This window comes from Cordyceps javanica, chromosome 5, assembly GCF_051103115.1.
Source record: "Cordyceps javanica chromosome 5, complete sequence".
Taxonomy (NCBI): Eukaryota; Fungi; Ascomycota; class Sordariomycetes; order Hypocreales; family Cordycipitaceae; genus Cordyceps; species Cordyceps javanica.
Window position 1 is genome coordinate 455452 of NC_139299.1, and position 18502 is coordinate 473953.

At 56.0% G+C, this 18502-nt stretch overlaps 6 protein-coding genes across 6 annotated transcripts; 3 read left to right on the top strand and 3 right to left on the bottom strand.

Annotated features, from left to right (window-relative positions):
- Window positions 1–345: 345 nt before the first annotated feature.
- On the bottom strand, window positions 346–2310 carry V2A60_007375 (amino acid permease-domain-containing protein; the record flags this gene model as incomplete). Its single annotated transcript, XM_083258660.1, has 2 exons — window positions 346–1161; window positions 1249–2310. The coding sequence occupies 2 exons, from the start codon at window positions 2308–2310 to the stop codon at window positions 346–348; spliced, it is 1878 nt and encodes a 625-aa protein (XP_083114786.1).
- Window positions 2311–3446: 1136 nt separating this feature from the next.
- On the top strand, window positions 3447–4066 carry V2A60_007376 (uncharacterized protein; the record flags this gene model as incomplete). Its single annotated transcript, XM_083258661.1, has 2 exons — window positions 3447–3749; window positions 3932–4066. The coding sequence occupies 2 exons, from the start codon at window positions 3447–3449 to the stop codon at window positions 4064–4066; spliced, it is 438 nt and encodes a 145-aa protein (XP_083114787.1).
- Window positions 4067–4411: 345 nt separating this feature from the next.
- Window positions 4412–6183, bottom strand: V2A60_007377 (uncharacterized protein; the record flags this gene model as incomplete). Its single annotated transcript, XM_083258662.1, has 3 exons — window positions 4412–4686; window positions 5385–5693; window positions 5817–6183. 3 exons carry the CDS (start codon window positions 6181–6183, stop codon window positions 4412–4414), a joined length of 951 nt encoding a protein of 316 aa, XP_083114788.1.
- Window positions 6184–10838: 4655 nt separating this feature from the next.
- On the top strand, window positions 10839–13546 carry V2A60_007378 (dolichol kinase; the record flags this gene model as incomplete). The annotated part of the gene is made up of 3 exons (XM_083258663.1): window positions 10839–11397; window positions 11448–11787; window positions 11860–13546. 3 exons carry the CDS (start codon window positions 10839–10841, stop codon window positions 13544–13546), a joined length of 2586 nt encoding a protein of 861 aa, XP_083114789.1.
- Window positions 13547–13815: 269 nt separating this feature from the next.
- On the bottom strand, window positions 13816–15699 carry V2A60_007379 (origin recognition complex subunit 2; the record flags this gene model as incomplete). Its single annotated transcript, XM_083258664.1, has 2 exons — window positions 13816–13930; window positions 14003–15699. 2 exons carry the CDS (start codon window positions 15697–15699, stop codon window positions 13816–13818), a joined length of 1812 nt encoding a protein of 603 aa, XP_083114790.1.
- Window positions 15700–17134: 1435 nt separating this feature from the next.
- On the top strand, window positions 17135–18460 carry V2A60_007380 (serine hydrolase domain-containing protein; the record flags this gene model as incomplete). Its single annotated transcript, XM_083258665.1, has 1 exon — window positions 17135–18460. The coding sequence occupies one exon, from the start codon at window positions 17135–17137 to the stop codon at window positions 18458–18460; it is 1326 nt and encodes a 441-aa protein (XP_083114791.1).
- Window positions 18461–18502: the final 42 nt, after the last annotated feature.

Below are 18502 nucleotides of genomic sequence, written 5' to 3' on the forward strand. Positions count from 1 at the left end.
ACGTGTCAAGAGGAAGGGCACGCCGTGGCAGAAGCCCCATCTTGTTATATGTCTGCGGAGGTAATCAATGGCATTGAAGTCGTTGAATTAATATTTTAATATGCATCCAGAAGTGGTATACAAGTAGTCTGATGTAGTCGAGGTCCCCAACGCCCGCCCAAGGCATATTCATTCGCCTGGCCATGCTAATGTTATTTTAGTCGTGATTTTTTTCTTCCAACAAGCCCAATCCGTACAGGAATTAACCAAAAATAAAATGCAATCCAGAAAGCTTGAAAACTAAGAGACGAATACTTGTGCTAGTAAGCGCATTGCATAATTGTCCCTCTTTTCGAGTCCCCCGAATCATTTCCAAAGCTGCCACCACTTCTTCTCGTGGTCGCCCATGCTCTTGCGGTCCCCCCGCCCACGCACGCGTAGGAAGAAGACCGGTATGCCCGCCACAACGAAGCCGATGACGACGAGGGTCTGCAGCGGCTGGGCGAAGACGGCGCGGCTGAGCAGGAAGAGGCTCACGCAGCAAAAGATGATGGGGGTGGTGATCCAGGTCTTGTAGGGGCGGTCGAGGTGGGGCTCGCGCACGCGCAGCACGATGAGGCCCAGCACGGTGAGGAAGTAAAAGGTGTAGCCCGCGACGCCGTAGAAGGTCACGAGCGTGCCGAACTCGCCGACTACGCAGTAGACGACGGTGAGGGCGCAGTTGAGCAGCAGCGCGTAGACGGGCGTGTAGAAGAGCCCCGTGTCCTCGTCGCCGACGCAGCTGCGGAGCCGCTTGGCAAGCCAGGAGCGCGTGCGTTGCGTCGAGAGGGAGTCCTCGAGGCGGCGGTCGCCGAAGCCGATGCGACCAAAGACGGTCGGGATGTAGCCCTCCTTGCCCGCGACGTAGATGAGGCGGCCGGCGGTGAAGGTGGACGAGTTGAGCGCGCCAAAGCAGCTGAAGCTCACGATGAGGGCGATGACGAGTGCGCCGGCAGGGCCAAAGACGCGCGATCCAAAGAGCACGGCAACCGTGTTGGAGCCGTTGATGGCAGGCAGGGGTAATACTAGGAAGTAGGCCACGTTGGCGAGGACGTAGCAGAGGATGACGAGCGGCATGGCCGTGTGGATGACACGCGGGAGGTCGCGGCTGGGATTGCGAAACTCGCCGACGACGTAGTTGGTCTATTGAAGAAAAAGAGAGTCAGCAGGGGGGGCGGGAGACAGACGCTTATCGAAGTCGCGCTGTGAAGCATATTGGAAGAAACCTACATTGTCCCAGCCGTCAAAGGCCCAAAGGCCGGCATACAGGGCCAGCGCCCATGCCGACAGGTCGGTCGAGGTGCCCTCGAACCAGTCGTGCTTCTTCCACTCGAGCGTGGGCTCGCCCGTGAAGGTGTGTCCGGTGATGGCGACGACGATGCCCGTGACGGTGATGAAAATGAGGGCCACAAACTTGAGAAACATGAGCAGGTCGTTGACGCGGGTGCCGGCTCGGGTGGAGACGCAGTTGAGCAGCGTCACGGCAAAGATGCCGACGAGAGCGACGGCCTTGCTCACCCAGGGGCTGATGGTCTCCGCGTCGGCGCCAATGACGGCGCGGACGAGGTACTCGCCCATGATGATGGCGATGATGGCGGCGCTCCCAGGCTTGAGCACCAGCACGGCCGACCAGGTGAAGAGGAAGCCCGCCAGCTCGCCAAACGTCTTGGCTAGGTACACCTGGGCGCCGCCGTTGAGCGGGATGGCGCCGCCGAGCTCGGCGTAAGAGGCGCCGCCGGTCCAGGCCAGCACGCCGGCCACGACCCAGACGACGAGGCCCGCGCCGGCCGAGCCGACGCGCGAGCTGACCTGGCTGGGCGAGGAGAAGATGCCGGAGCCGATGATGAGCCCGACAATCAGCGACAGCCCGTTGAGGTACGTCAGCGTCTTGTGCTTCTCGAGCGAGCCGCCGCCCAGGGGACCGCCCCGGCCGAGGCCCGACGACGACGTGGGCGCCCCGATCGGCGCGTACCCGCCGCCCGCGCCGCCGGCCGTCGAGGACAGCGGGAACAGGCTGGCCGCAAAGTCAAACGTGGACGAGACCGAGTAGGAGCGGCGGCCGAGCCGCGCGCCGGCCGGGTTGTCGTGGTCGAGAGGGTCCTCCTCCTCGACGAGGGAGAGGCGGCGCGACGAGGAGATGCTGGGCCGCGACGACATGCCCGAGGAGGAGCTAGAGGCGGCGGGACCGCCACCGCCACCGCCATTATCGTGCATGACGCTGGAAGAGGCGAGAGAGGCGAGTTCGAGCGAGTCGCGTGTTTGCGACGGCAGCCCGCCGTTGTATGCGGGCATCGTGGATTATTGTCGTCGCCCAGTCTCGGGGAGGGGAGGGACCGGGTTTGGCCTTTGTCGGAAAGAGGACCGAGAGAGATGAGCGCAAAGAACGGCCCAGTGATTGGAAGGGGACGAAAAGAGACGAGAGAAGGGCCTTTCTACAGGCAGCCCATAACGCAAGTCGTGGCCAGTGTCGAAAACGTCTCGGCGGGCGTTGGTGAGGGGGACAAGGCTGCGATCGCGAATCAGGAGGTTGCGTTGTTGTCTGGCTCGTTTATGCGCTGTCTCGCGGCGGCGGGCTGGTCACTGTGGCGGGGGGTGGGTGCTTTGTAGCAGAGAAATGATCGGGCGGCTTCGTGAAAATCGAATTACTGTGCCAGGTACGTGCTGAAAATGCGTCTAGATTCGGGCGATGAAGAAAAGAACAAGTCAAGTTTGGATAAAAGGGATGAGAGAGAGCGGGATAACCACTGGGGTCGTGTTTGGTGGATTTAAAATTGGCACCAAATGATACGCTGGCTAAATCGTGGTCGTACCTTGGTGACTTGATCCCTTTGTCCTGCGGGTCATCGTCACTAACAAGTACTCAGTACTCCGTACAGAGTACAGTCTGGCCGAGTAACCCAGATTACTCTATAGTCCAAGAGGAGCATCCTATTTTTCAAGCACGACTACTCCATTTCACATAGTTTTTCTTCCTACACTCGGTCCCCTTCATTTTCGTCTTTTTTCAAGGCCACCTACAACAGAGGCATGCATACCAATCACGCGACAACTCTTCACGTATCGCAGAGCGGCGGAGATGTCGCGGTTCTAAAAATAAACAGGCCGCAAAATGAGCCACTGTTTTGTTCCTTCCATCTCTGTTCAACATTTTTCTCTTGATTGCCTTCGGCGCCGCCGCTTTTCTGTTATGTGATAACAACATATCTATGTACATACCTTGCCCAAGTGGCTACTAACTAACGGGCCAGTCCCTGTTAGGTAATCCCTGTTCGTCGTTGGTGGAGAAGCTTGCCCAATCCCAGCCCTTCTCTCACCAACGACATGCCGTTTCTCTCTTTTCCGCTGGACAGCAATTGAACATCATCCTCAACCTCTGCCAATCCATAGCCTCATCCCCTGACCTCCGCCCCCAACGTATCACTACCAGCATGCCGTCCGACGACTACGCCCTGTCGCGGAGCGGCGGCGGCGGCGCGCTCAAGCTCAAGGGCGGCGGGGTCGACAAGAAGAAGAAGAAGAAGAGCAAGCGCGTCAAGACGGACCTCGAGAGAAACCTCTCCGTCGGCGAGGACGCATCGTCCACCTCAAAGGAGCTAGTCAGAAGCAGGAGCAAGGACCGCGACGCAAGTGAAGGAGACGAGGAGGAGCATCGGAGTGCAGAGGGGGACGACGGGGCGCCGGCGCAAAAGACGGAATCGGAGAGACAGTATGAAGACGCCAAGAAGAAGAGAGTAAGTCCATCCACTCACCCCCCTCCCGCGGCGCGCACACACACACACACACACCTATTCTCGATTTCACGGCGGATTTCGGCTCCCATCAGGCCCGACCCCTTTCCTCCACTTCTTCCCGGCATTCATCTTTCGTCCTCTTGGCGTACGGTGTCAGAAAGCGCACATGCTAATGGTCCTAGTTACTCAAAATGGCTGGAAAGTCGGGTTCCCGCCCTGAATTGCTCAAGACGCACAAGGAGCGTGTTGAAGAACTCAACACCTACCTATCCAAGCTCAGCGAGCATCACGACATGCCCAAAATTGGACCTGGTTGACTTTTCATCTCTACCACAATTCTTGCTATTTGTTTTGACCCATCATCTCGGCGTTTGGAGTTGGCTATCTCGAATTCAATACACGTTAAAAACGATACACCATGATCGTAATCCGTGCATGTGCAATTTAGTCTATGGACATTATCATCATAATCAGTGTGGCCGCCCGTGTTCGGCACCGATCCATCTATCTTTTCAAAACCCAATTAAATCCAACAAAGGAGAGATAAAAACAAAACTGTGTGCTATGACGCTGTGAAAACCAGTGACTATTCACCAACCTTTCCTTCACGTAAAATATGGTGATGCATGAATGGCCGCGCATCTTTCATCAATCTGCCACTCTTATATCATCATCGCGCCGGCGATAATACCAACTACGGCAGCACCAACAACACCACCAGCGCTACGACCGTTGGCAGCGTTCTGTAAGCTGGGGTCGGCCGTGTCAGTCGAAGAAGGGCGGATCTCGACCCAAGAAGTTGACGTAATAGTCTCGACACCACCTTCGCCGTTGGTCCGCGTAATCGTTTCCTGAACAGCACTCGAGGTAGTGATGGTACCGGTGGTAATGGTGCGACGAGGAGTAGTTTCGGGGGGAGAAGAGGTAGTTGGTTGCGCTGTGAGAAGGTTAGACTCAGTACAAGATATATCAGACGCAAATTGCAACTGTCAGTGGTTCTCGATAAACAAATCCGGTTGAGTGTCCCTGTGGCGGAAAAAAAAAGAGGTGAGGAGGGCAAGAAAAGTCACAGATAGGGCCAGAAAATGAAAGCCGGGTTACATTAAAGGGGAAAAAATGACTGGAAGGAGAACGGGGTCACCCTTGGATGGTTGGAGAACCCAGAACGTGTGAAAAACGCACTGGACGGGAATTGGGTAGGCAGAAAAGAAGGCAAAAATACATAGGCAGGCAAAATAGACTGACGTGAATCAAGAGAACTAGTTTCGTGAGGCGTAGGACGGTCTGGCTGTCCTGGGCCAACAGTACTTGTAGTAGATTCTGGAGAAGGCAGATTTAGAGACGAGGGGGGGAGGGGATTGTCCTGAAATGCAGTTGGAGGGGAAGACTGACGCGAAGTATCGGGAGATGAAGATGGAGAAGATGGGGGTGGAGGAGATGAAGTCGACGAGTTTTCCGGAAAAGAAGAGGAAGAAATAGACTGACGTGAAGAAGAAGATGTGGGAGGAGGTGGAGGGGAGGAGGACTCGGACGATTCTGGTACAGACGTACCAGATGAGACAGTAGTTTGAGATTTAGAAGAAGAGGAAGAAGAAGAAGAAGTAACTTCGTTGGTGGAAGTTGTAGGAGACGTACCCGAGGAGGAGACCGGGGGAGGGGTCGAATGCGAAGTCGAATGCGAGGTGTCCGTGCTGGAGGGAGGTGCCTGGCTGGATGGGGTAGATGTTGGTGGTTTGCTCGGGGTGCTTGATGGCGAAGACGTCGTGGAGGACGAAGTGGGCTGCGATGAGCTTGGAGGAGGCGTGGGAACAGTCGTGGAAGATCCAGGTTGCGAGGTTCCAGAATCAGAAGATCCGGTAGGATTGCCGCCACCGGGTTGGTGAACCGTCTCTGTGGTCACAACGGTGGAAGTGACGGTGTTGACGATGGTTGAAGCGCCACCACCTGGGAGGTGTTAGTATAAGCCGTGAACTGGTCAAGATGACTTCAATTGGCGTGGGAAGGAATAAACGGCAATCTCACCAGAGGCGAGAGACTGCAGTCGTTCCAAGTGGAAAAATTACTTACTACTTTGCTGGCCACCGTCATTGGCCTGGTTCGAGTTGGCGGGAGGAGTAGTGGTGTTGCTCCCAGGCGCTTGACGCTTCCCCAGGTCAACGCCGCGGTGCTGGACAGCCCCGAGACAAGGTTTCCCCGTGGCGGCAGCCAGGCCCATCATGGCGACCAGGCCAATCAAGACGATGAGGATGAATCGACGACGAGGCGACATTGTGCGGTTCTCCTGGTCCAGGGCTCCGGTAGGGGTAAGATCAGGATGTCCAAAGGTACGGTCTCCAAAACCTCTTGCAGAACGTTGCGACTTTTCTTCTTCCTGCTGCTGCTTTCTCAATAGTCCAGCCTCCATGGAGTAGTCGTGTTGCATGTCGGAGGACATTTCTGTATATAAAATGCAGAAAAGAAAAAGAAGAGGGACAGGAGGAAGAAGAAGAAGAACCGTAAGCAAGGTTCAGAGAAAGAGAGAGGGTGTACAAGAAGCAAGGTCCGAGTGGGAACAAGCGGCCCCAAAAGGTTTCGGCTTGCTTTAGACGGGGTACAAGCAGTTTTGCGAGCGCGCGATGTGCAGGCGTGGTGTGTGTGTGTGGTGTGTGCGGTGTGTGCGTATAGGTCGTGCGATGCTGTGCGGCGACAATGAAAGGTAGGCCAAGTCGTTTGAATGACGACAAGAGATCGGGGTGGGTTGCAGGACCCAAAAAGCCAAATGCGGCGGCTATATTGCTTTGAACTTGGCAGACACGAGACGGCTCAAAGGTGGGCAAATGAACTGGAGGAGGCCGGAGGAGAAGACGAGAAGACGAGGAGGGCGTGAGGCGTTTGAAGTGGGAGAGAGGTGGGTGAGCTTATCAGAGCGAGGTTGTGGGGGAGGGACGGGTTTTCGGCAAGCCTTGGCTGGATGGTGAAGGATAATTGGAGGGCGAGGAGGGCTGGATGAAAGAAGCAATAAGAGAGGAGAAAGTAAGATGGAGAAGTAAAGGAGAAAGAAGAAGAGATCGGTGTAATGTAGCCAGCAGGATGTGGACGAAGAGAGTATGCAGATGCAGGTAGAAATCAAGGCAAGGAAATGGGTGGTAGGCAATGTATCGGAAGCGTGTCGCTGGGGGGGTGGCTGCGTTTGCTTGGGCTGAGAGCCAAGCTGGGAGGCAGGCAGACAGGCTGGCAGGCTGGTAGTTACTTGGGCTCGCAGTTGGCAGTGCAGTGTTGAGATGCTCCGCTTTCTTTTCATCTGCATGTGGCGATGGGTCCAAGTGTGAATGGGACAATGGGGCGGCCGGCCTCTTGATTTATTTTCTTAAGCTCTTCCTGCGCCGTCCCGGTGGCTCGCAGAGGGGCCGTGTTGCGTCGATGGAGCTCTCTTACACGAGGGATGGTGAGGTGACGATTGTTAGCTCGGAAGCTAACTTGGAGAGGGTGGGAAAGTTTGTGGATATTTTAAGAAAATAGAGGGAGAAAAAAAAAAGTCGCCGCCATACCCTAATTGAGTGGGTGGTGATGGCAAAGATGGATGCGTTGGCGGCGCAGCTCAGTTTACTTGAACGAGTAGGACGGTGGCAACGGCGCAGCGTGGGCTACCAAGAAGACAAAAAGAGGACAAGACAAATCTAGGATAAAAAATAAAAAAAGCAACAAAAAGCAATTGCTGCACTAAACGGATCAGGCTGCACAGCCAGAGAGCGAGCCTGTCACCTTTTCCTCGTATATTTTTCTCCTCTCTCATCAACAATGACAGCTGTCATGGAAGAGACTGGCCTCCGTGATTCACACATCTGACGCCACCGACCGGGCTGGGCCCACACCGACCGCATCTTATTATCATACCCAGTCGCCAGTATCTGACGCCTTTGGAAACATCAAAAGGCCATGGCCGGGGTCGGTCGGCAGGGAACCAGCAGGCAGTTAGGTGGACTACCTACTACGTAGTTACTAACGTTACCCGAGTCGGTGCCCCAACGCGCGACAACGGCGTTTCCGTGTCCGTGATCCCTGCCTGGATACTGTATACTCCGTACAGGTTATATATAGCTGGGGCTGCATGTATATGCACCGGGTGCTTGTATATTAACTTATCACGATGACTGCCAGCCCCCTCCGGAGGTTATGAGCCGGCGTCTTCAACGGCCTGCATGGCCTCGGAAACTTGTTAATATCTATCCTTTTATTTTTCATTCTTTGTCTCTTTTGGCTTTCTTGTGCTCTTTACATCCAGATTTCCTCTGTTTCCCACTCTGCCCTGTGTGTCTTTTCATTATCATGCTCATCTTTCCGTCCCCCCCACCGCATGGCTCTCCAGCTCAGCTAGGCTCGCTCTTTGGTGCGGCTCCTCCAGCACGCACCAGCACCCCAGCTAATGTGGGACAGTCCAGCCAGTGGGACAGCCCAGCGTCAGCCAAGCCACCTAATACCTTGGAAGAATACGAGACTGCAGAAACCAAAGCTCCAACCTCTTCGCTGCCCTTTTCCCGTTTAGCGCGAAGCCAAGCTAGACCCGTTAACCCTGCGCGACCGTCATTGTCTCAAGGTTTCCAGTCCGTCACCGCGGGTGATTACGAACGAGCGACGATTGAGATCCCGTTTGTATTGCATTCGTTCCTTTCTTTTTTCTTATTCTCCGACGAGTTATTTCCCGTGTGCTGCAGAATATGACTTGCATTGGCGTAGTTCCATGCCGACCTTCCAGACTCTGGTCCGCATACGTCCTGCGAGTCCAATCCTTCCTACCCCGACGACGGCGAAACAACGAAGAAAACATCAGATGCAGAGGTTGAGCCACCAGACACACCCGCCGCAAGCAACAGCCCTGTCTCCTGTTACAAATAGCTACCTAGTTACCCGATGCACTAGCAATACGTAGGTTGCCACCCTGCGACGCGATCCGGCACGCTGGGCCACACTAACTAGTTAGCGGCATTGGTCTCAGCCTCAGTCTCTGTTCCGTTCCCCGTATCCTGAGCTTCGCCGGAGGGACTCTGAGGGAACTGTCCCCCACCGCCCGGGCGACATCCGCCGAATCCGACCATTTGCTTCAGAGCACGCCGCCTGCATGAAAACAGTTCCAGCTCTTCCAGCTCTTCCAGCTTACCTGGCCAGCTCGAATACGTCTCAGCCCACCCACCACGCGCGGACCGTGCCCACAGCCAAGGCATGCGTGCTGGACTGGTGGTTTCATGGCTTCAGCGACGACTGCATCGACTGCGCCGCTAAACTCTGTTCCCGCCCAACAGGTCAAGCCAACCATCAGCCGATAGGTCCGGAAAGAAAAAAATGTTGGCGTTTGCCAGCTGAGTTACTGGGCTCCCCTGGTCCGATCCTCCACCACAACTTGGCCTCGGCGGCGCCTGTGAGGCTCTGCTTGGGCTAGAGGTATCATTAGTAGTTTCCGGATTCCATTATTACCTGGCCCAACCCAGCCTGCCTGCCAGTCGGCTCTATCTATTGTCTGGGTTGGTGGTGCCCAAACTGCTGCGCCTACCATCCTCACCGTGGATGTCTTGGCTCGACCCCCGCGCCAAATTTTCGACCATGACTGATGAGCCACCAGCTACTTATTGTCAGTCGCTGTAAATAGTCCGACATCTCGTGTCTCATTACATCAGCAAATGAACGTTGAATACTTTCTTTTCTGTATCCATCACCGTTTCGTCATCGCTTCCGGAGCCTATCTCGTCTCGTTCAACCTCAGCTGGCAAACCCTGGCGGCAGGTGAGACAATCCCCGACAGACCTGCTTCTGCAGCCTGACTGCCAATCCGCGCCAGCGCGGACTCGGGAAGCGAAACTTCCAACCAGTACAGAGTTCTATACCCCTCTGAATCGTTTCCACTTAGGGGCAACCTCGCTTGTTTGAACCAAGTCGCTTTGGCGGACGTATTGGACGACACAACCGGGTTCCTATCTAATAGACAGCGACAAACACAGGCAGGTCACAGGCGAATAAGGTAAAAAGCAGGTTGATAGCAACAAAGGCCGTTTCGCGTCGTACTTGTTGCAATCTTTTCCTCTCCGAGCGCTCCGCGTCGTGACTGATAGACGCACGCCCAGGTTGAGGAGCCGCAGAATGCCCCTCAATGCGCCGACCACTTGATTCAACTGCTTCTGGCATCCACCATGGCACGTCATTCTTCGCAACGGTGTTTGGATATTTGTCGCTTGCATAACATTTGTATAGAGCAGCAACTATACATGGGCTCTCAAAGAGTCGATTCGTTCATTGACATGCGGCCTGGTCACCAACCGAGTCTGATACCATAGCCGCAAGCCCTCCACTAACTACAGTTCCTACCATGCTGCCGGGTCGGAAACGGCGGTCATAGAAAAAAACAATCCCCTGGTTGATGATCCGCCTTCACAAGGCCAAACAGCTCTCCTGGTGTAGATATGGCCGCGCTGGTTCTCCAACCGGTGGGTCGTCGTCACTTTGCTACTGCGTTGGAGCTCCACTGAAGCTGCGGGTTTGGTCTGATATTGCATCTTGCGTGTCTGGACAGCATGGCTGCTCACTCTTTACCGCATTGGCTTTGCATGTAAATAATATATTCTCGGCTCTGTCGAGAGAAATCGCCAATCACAAAAGGTAGACATGATTACGACAATTTTCAGCAGTCGACGGGGTAGGTTAGGTCGAGCCTGCAGATGATTCACGTGATTCTTGTTCAACCCACTGCGCAACTTGCGCGTCCGTGTGGCGCTGACAAGCCTGTGCCCGTCGTCATCGAGCTGTCCCACGCAGAGAGCCCTTACCCAGACCGCGGTGCTTTCATGTGACAGCACAGTTCTTTTTTTTTTGTTTCCCCTCCAGCCGGCGGCTAGTCGATGAAAGGTATTCATGGTCGAATTTTGTCGATAGTACCTTGTTCAGACGTGCATATTGACTGCAATTGACCTCCCTTCGCATGGTGGAACCGCGGGTTGTCATCAGCTACGTACGACATAGCTGAGCCTGGGAAGCTCTTGTACGCGCGCGCGCCGTCGCTACCCCCTCGAACCGCAGAAGTCCTTCCCTCCATCCCCTTCACCGATCGATGCGCCGCCATCTGCCATGGGTGAGCCCAATTCCAAAGAGCGGCTCGGAGGCGTTGAATTCGATGACAACGTCCAGCTGCGCGCACTGAACCGCTCTCCGCACCCGTACCACCGCGGCCACAGCGAGATCTCCAGCGACCGCGACCACCTGGCACCGCCGCCGTCCAGGACCACCACCCGGCTCGGGCAGCCGTTGCCCAGTCGTCCGCTGGCCTTTTCCAAGGAGTCGACGCCTGTCAGCGACAGTGGCACCGAGGCCGACGATGAGCACTTTCTGCGCGGCCTGCCGGCGCCCAGGTCCAAGCCGCACAAGGGGCTGCGGGGACGCAACGAGGTCCTGTCCGGCACCGCGACGCCCGTCTCGCCCTGCGTCATCGAAGAGGAGGAACAGGAGCCCCTTCTCGGCAAGGACGCAGCGCCGAAAGCGTCCCTCTCGGGGAATATACTGCTCAGCCCGCTCCGGCGCTATCGCAATGTCGTGCGGCGTCTGACAGAAGGGGGCATCTTAGTCCTCCTCGGCGCATTCGTCACCACCAACTCGCACGTGGCGCCTATATACCAAAAATGGAACAAGGGTAGATACTGTCCAGCTTTTATATCCGCGTTTCCCGCTTACAATGAACAGATGTAAGGCTGTTCCTTTGCTTTGCCGCCACACTCACAGCCGTGTACCCTCTTCGGGTTCTCGTATGGTCCTACCGCAAACGAAGCCCCGCGCGATGGCTACCACTTACGATACCTGCAAACTTTGACCCTGCACCGTTATTATACCCGCCAGCTATAACAATTCTGGTATCACTCCTGATTTCCGTCGACAATTTAGCCGCCCTTTTGCCCAATATCATTCTGAGTCTGAGCGCCCTCCCGCAGCAGCTCTTCCCAAAGCTCGAGAACACGGCGTACTACGACACACTGCAGTGGGCAGTCACATGTCTCCCTCTATTCTGGGGGGAAGATACTGGCAGGTATCTGCATCAAGATTCGGCCAATTTACCCCTATCGGCAGAGGCTATAGCTCTACTATATCCATTACACAGAACCTTGTGCATGCTCCTGCACTGCCTGACCACCACCAGTCTGCTGACAGCCGAGCTACAGCTGCTCTCCATTGCTCTTATCAACGTCCTGGTTCTTGGAAAGTCGCCGCAGATGCAGATCCTCAAGGCATTGCTTTGGGGCGGCGGCCTCGGTGTCCTCGTCCTCTGCGGCGCTGTGATCCGTTGGGGCATTGCGCTCGCCCGCGTGCCCAAGTGGCGCTTCCGCAGACTTCCCAGCAGCCAGAAGTCTCCTGTTTGGAAGTCCCTGTTGCGTCTGCTCTCCCTGCGACGACTGCGTGCCGAGCTACGCGGCTTGCAGCCCGAGGATCCTGCCTACTCAACAGCCTACACGTCCGAGGACGAAGCCGAGAGTGGTCCGATTTTTCGCACGCCGGCCCGAGTACGAACGCTGGGGCCAACGTTGACGGCTCCCGGCGCTGAATCTGGCACAGCTGCGGCTGCTGCGGATCACGACGAGGATAGCTTCGAGGGCATCTCGCGACGACACACGCTGCCCATACCGGGTCAAATTGTACGTCGCGCCAGCGCACATACACCATCAGGCCGGCGCAAGCGCGCTACGTCGCTGTCGGTGCGGCCATTTCTCAAACTTACCTGCGAGCAAGCTGCTGTTCGAAAGTGGGCGTATGCAGCCTATGTGTATGCCTGCATTGTCCTGCTGATTCTGGTTGGTATCCGCACATACGTGGCGCGGTATGCGCTGTCGGGCCAAGAGCCTATCGGTTGGGCCCTCGGCTACTTGTTCGGTGACCTCCCATGGTTCCGCTTGCAAGTCATCACGGCCAACTTGGAACGTTGGATTTGCCTGCCCCCGAATCACATCAACACCCCGAACGCGGCCGTTGCTGGCCTTGGCTGGGTCGAGAAGCTGCGTCTGCAGCATTTTGGCGCGGCAACGACGCGGCTCGTCCTCTCCGGTTACTGGCTCGGTATCCTCCTCGTGGGCCTCCTCGTCGTCTTCCAGCTCAAGAACACTTATGAGGTCGACACTCGCCGCAAAGTCTTTCACTTTATGATGGTCGGCATGTTCTTGCCCGCCCTCTACGTGGACCCGGCGTATGCCGCGCTGGCCCTCAGCCTGATCCTCGCAATTTTCCTCATCCTTGATCTTCTCCGCGCCAGCCAACTGCCGCCTCTCTCCAAGCCCATTGCTGCGTTCCTGGCCCCGTACGTTGACGGCCGCGACTTTCGCGGCCCCGTCGTCATTTCTCACATTTTTCTGCTCATCGGGTGCGCCATCCCTCTCTGGCTGGCCCTCGCCACCATCGGCCGTGCGGGACAGGGCTACGCCGCCGGCTGGGAGGCGCCCACGCGCGACGCGAGCATGGCAGCGGGCGTCATTTGCGTCGGGCTAGGCGACGCCGCCGCCAGCCTCATCGGTCGCCGCTACGGCCACCGCAAATGGCTCTGGGGCGGCGGCAAGAGCCTCGAAGGCAGCATCGCGTTCGCGGCGGCCGTCTTTGTCGGGCTGGCTTTTGCGAGCGCCTGGCTGAGGATCGGCGGCTGGCCGACGGCTGACGAGCCGCTAGGGCCTCTGACGGCGGCGAGAAACGCGGGCGTCTGCGCGTCCCTGGCTAGTGTTACGGAGGCGGTCCTGACGGGGGGCAACGACAATGTCATCGTGCCTGTTGTTCTGTGGACGTGCGTCAAAAGCCTCGGGGTATAACGTTTGGTAAATAGAGACCAAGCAAGAACAGCGACAGCAGTGCCTCGAAATTTGTGGTGGTTATCACTGCTATTGATTCAGCGTATAAATGTATATATATAATACAGGTGGCATCACCGCTGCGGAAAATGTATATAATGCATGCCGCATCGGCCCAGCATCTTGATATATCTTAATGGCACAATACTCCAAATACTTTTCCAGAAGAAATGCCGCCATACAAGACTTGTCTGGAAAGAACAGAAACGTCAGGATTACGTAGATCTTATTTATGCCGTGAGGTCTTCCAAGATCGCCTCCAGCTCCTCCCGCCGGAACGGCAGGCTGAGGAGCTCCGTACCCAGCGCGTCTTTGCGACTGGTGATGATTTGATGATCGTGAAACCTGTAATACCGCCGTTAGCATGTATCACTAACAATTCGTGAAGCAGCAATGTGAGGATAAATGGACACATACTCTTTCAGCAGTGTACGAAACGCCATTTCCGAACTGCACACAAACTCTTCGACCGCTTTGTTGTACATCATCCTGTACTCGACGCCCGCGCCGCCGCTGGCACCGCCGTCTTCGCCTGCCGCACCCCCGCCGCCCGCGGCGTCCTCGTCCATGGCGACGAGCACCTCGCCGACGAGCAGGCGGAAGAGGTTTTTGGCGTTCTCCGGCAAGCTGCGGAGCACAAAGGCGACGCCCTCGCGGCCGTGCACGCGGTGCGCCTTGCGGCCGAGCAGCTCGTGCACCTCGTCGACGGGGTCGAGCTCGACGGCCGCCAGCGGCGCAAACGTCGTGGCGTCGTGGAAGACAAAGTTAAAGGCCGAGCGGGCGCCCACGTCCCACAGCAGCGCAAAGTCGGGCCCGTCGGCGGAGCAGGCGAGGTGCACGGCCGGGTGCGCGGCGAGGGAGGCGAGGATGGCGTAGGACGCGGCGCCGGCGCGGCGCAGCGCGGCGGCGTCGATGGAGTTTACGAGGATGGTGACGGAGCTGGGCGGGCGTGACCCCGACGACGACGACGACGACGACGGAGGGGACGAGAGGTGCGCCAGGATGGACTGCGCCATGGCGAGGGGCTGCGTGGACGGCAGGCTCTTCTTCTTGTCGGGCAGCACGGCCTGCGCGATGCAGGCCAGGATCTCGCGGATGTTGGTCGTCGGCGCGTAGCCGTTGACCACGACGACGGGGCTCTCCGGCGCCAGCCCGTGCAGGTACGCGGCGAAGCGCTTCAGCAGCGCGCGCTTGGAGCCGTAGCCGTAGAGGCACAGGCTGAAGCCCTGCGCGAGCTCCAGCGCCCACTGCGCAAAGGACTCGGCGTGCAGGCCCTCGAGGTACTCGACGTCCCGGGCGTGTCGCTGCGTCGTCGTCGTCGTCGCCGCCGCCGCGCCCTTCCTGCTGCCCAGCACGTCAAAGTACTCCTCGTGCGTGAGCAGCCGCAGGCCGGCGAGGGTGTTGTCCGACGTCTTGGGCCGGCCGGGCTTGTTGTGAAAAAAGTACATTTCGTGCGGGGGGAGGTCGCGCGGCGGCGTCGGTGACTTGGCGCGTCTACTCCGCCGCGCGCGCTTCTGCTTGGTGGGTGTCTCTGCTGTCGTTGTTGCCGCTGCTTCTGCTGCGCCTCCTGCTTCTTCGGGGAGAAGCAGGCCGTCGCCGTCCGAGAGGCCGTCGACGTCGTCCTCGTCCTCGTCCTCGTCCTCGTCAGAGGTGTCGCCAAAGATGGCTCGCGCCAGGTCCTCGTCCTCGTCGGCGGCGGCGTCATCGTCGTCGCTGGGGCCGTCGCCGGTGGCGTTTTCGAGCAGCTTGCGTGCCGTTTTTCGACGCGCGGAGCGGTCAGCGGCGTTGCGACCAGGCGTCGAAGCGTTCGGCCCGGCGGCTTTGAGCGGCGTGAGGAAGGTTGTGCCTGATGCGGCGTTGGAGGGTGTGGCGGGCGACTTGGTCGGTGTTTGCGTTTGCTTCGATGGTCGGCCGCGCTTTCGAGGGGTGGTGACGGGCGTCGACGCGAGAGTTTCCAACGGCACGGGTTCTGTAGCTTGAGAAACCATAGCTGTGTCGTGACCATTCATAGAGAGATCCTCCGAGTCGGAGAGCATCCTTGTGTCCTGGGACTCCAAGCTTCGCTGACGCTTTGCCGGCGGGGCCCCCTCGAGGGCGTTGTCGCCATGTTCCATATTCCGTAGTTATCGCTTACCACCTTTTCGGGCCAACAGCATCCTTCATCTAAGCCTGCGTGCCAATTCGAAATAGCTAGTCGCTCATGGACAACGTGAGAGTTAGCTGGCAGCTCTGCTTGAGCTTTTGAGTGGGGCGCGTCAGACGCGTCGCGCGTAAAGTGGTTTGCCAATTGTGAATGCTGCAGTTTTCTGCACACTTGTTACAATTTTATAATACTGCTACTTTGGTGTGGCTTATCTCAGATATGCTACTATCCTAAAAGTTACCAACCACATAGCGAGTATGAATGCAGGCCGTTTGTGACGGCAGTGTTAAGCAGCGTTTAGGCACTCTCGCGTCGGCTGTTTCACGACCTCCTTAGATACATTCTGACTAAACAAGTATCACGCGGGAAATTTAACAAGTTTTTTATTTTACTTTTTGTCTCTATATCTCCACATGTGCCCCATGAGTCTCAATATCCTCCGCTCTTTGCTGCCATTCGGAGTCCGGTTTCCGCCAGGGAATCCTCCAGGATGATGATGTTGCATTTAGAGTTGCTTCTGCTGGATATGGTGTATATAATCGAAACTTGGCCCGAATGAAGTATAATGAGAGGGCATCTCGTCATCACCAATGCTAGGGCGGATACATCTGGTCAGTCCTGCACAGGGCATGATAAAGTTCACAGCTTTCAACATTGTCAACTACGGCCTGGACATTACGACTGTGACTATTTTAAACAGAAATATTTGCAACAACACTGCCTGAGTTGCCGTAAATGTTACAAAGACCGCACTGCAGGTCGCCCTGATCTTGAGCATAGGATATTCTCCCGCAGTGATGTGAGCACCACGGGCGAATGAGAGGCCAAAAAGTGGCTGTCATTGCTCCTCCACCTCATATCTGTTCGGTACTTCCAATACTGTCATCTTGTATTGGCCGAATGAAAAACAGAAAAGCTACTTCATCATTTGGTTGGCACCAGGGCAAGCGGCTGTCAAGCATGACGTCTCGCACACTCATAAAGTGACTATCGAATAATTGATTGCATTTTCTATGTCATTAGTATAGCGCCTAGTAGAGAGTACAGTTTGTCTGGCGCACATAAGGCTTTGAAGCGGCATTTCCCTAAGCGGGTGCTCGGAGACATTATTAGCTCTCCCCAAACATTAACTAGAACGCAACTAGCTGACGGGTAACTGACCCGAGAAATTGTTGAACGCGTCATTTACAGCAAGTACAATCCTATTCTTCTATTTTCAACATATTGACTTCAAATAAAGAAAGCCCACTACCGCTCGACTTTCACTCAGCGTCCCCATACCCGGGCAAAACACCTACAGTTGCAGCGAAATGACAATCTTGGACGAGCTTGAAACGCTAATCCTGGCAAATCACCCACACCATAGTGATGTTGCGCAGTGTCTGGCAGAACTCGGTGCCCCGTCCATGTCAATCGCTGTCATGGACAATGACGAGGTGTTTGCTAAATGCTACTCTGTCGCTGGTGACGATGCCGAAACGGCATTTCAAGCATGCAGCATTTCAAAGGCGGCCAACGCCCTTGCTACGATGAAGCTGGTTGATGAAGGCCGCTTGACTTTGGGTGGAAAGCTCCTCGACCTGCTACCCACAGAGTATCTTGATATTATCCTCGATGGCTCACCGGCTGGCCAAAAGCCACTTATAGAGAATATCACAATTAAACAGCTCCTGAGCCATACTAGTGGTCTTGCACCAGCCAGCTTTCCAGGCTATTCATCCTCTGCTGCCGTACCGACCATGCATGAGATCATTGCTGGCAAAATGCCTGCTAATACTACCCGTTTTCGTTTGGTCTCCCTTCCAGGCCACAAATTCGAATACTCTGGGGCAGGATCTACGTTGCTTCAACTCATTCTGGAATCCGTTTGTGGCAAAAGCTACCGGGCCCTCATGCAGGACATTGTCTTGACACCTCTCCAGATGACTCATTCATTTTACAACTCACGAGAAGAGAAGAACAGAAACCTTGCAAGGGCACATCGCACTGGATACACGGAATGCGATGCCAGACATCACTACCTTCCTGAACTCGCCGCAGCGGGTCTGTGGACTACACCGACTGACTTGCTGAAGCTCATCAGGGACGTACAAAAGTCGGTAACTGGAGAGGGAGGGATATTAAAGCAGAGTACTGCAAAGGAAATGCTGGTCGAGGTTGATGGTGGATTCTCGCTAGGCTGGCAAAGCAGAGATAGCAACCCGGCGGTGTTTGGGCACAGCGGCTCCAATGAGCCAGGCTTCCGATCATTGTCGATGGGGTTCCTAGATCATGACAAAAATCACCCACTCTCAAAATCTGGCATCGTGGTCATGACAAATGCCGATACGGGCGATTTGCTACGGGCGCAGTGTATGCAGGCCATTAGCGCTCTCAAAGGCTGGCCGTTCCCAGAACATGAAGTCAGAGCCCAGCGACTAGGGAGACTACCATCAGAGAGCGGTGATGACTGGAAGGCATGGAAGGGGGAATGGAAGAGCCGTGATGGCCATTCGTTTCTCATGAAAGAGGACCCCAACGGCCTTCCATTACTAGTCTACGATGGGCTGGGAGAGGTTGTACTGCTTCCCACTGTAGATGGGAGACGTGGCAAGGGTGGTGGGTTTCTCGATTTTGTGCTCCAGGGACTGCCTCTACTTTCCATCGCACTTGAAACGGATGGCGGCTTGATCAAACTTCAGCGGCTGCGAGGTGAATCGGAAGAGCTGAAAAGAGAGAAGGTAGTCGGTTAAAATCAGCATGATCTGTTATGTAGCAATCAAGATGTCTCCGAT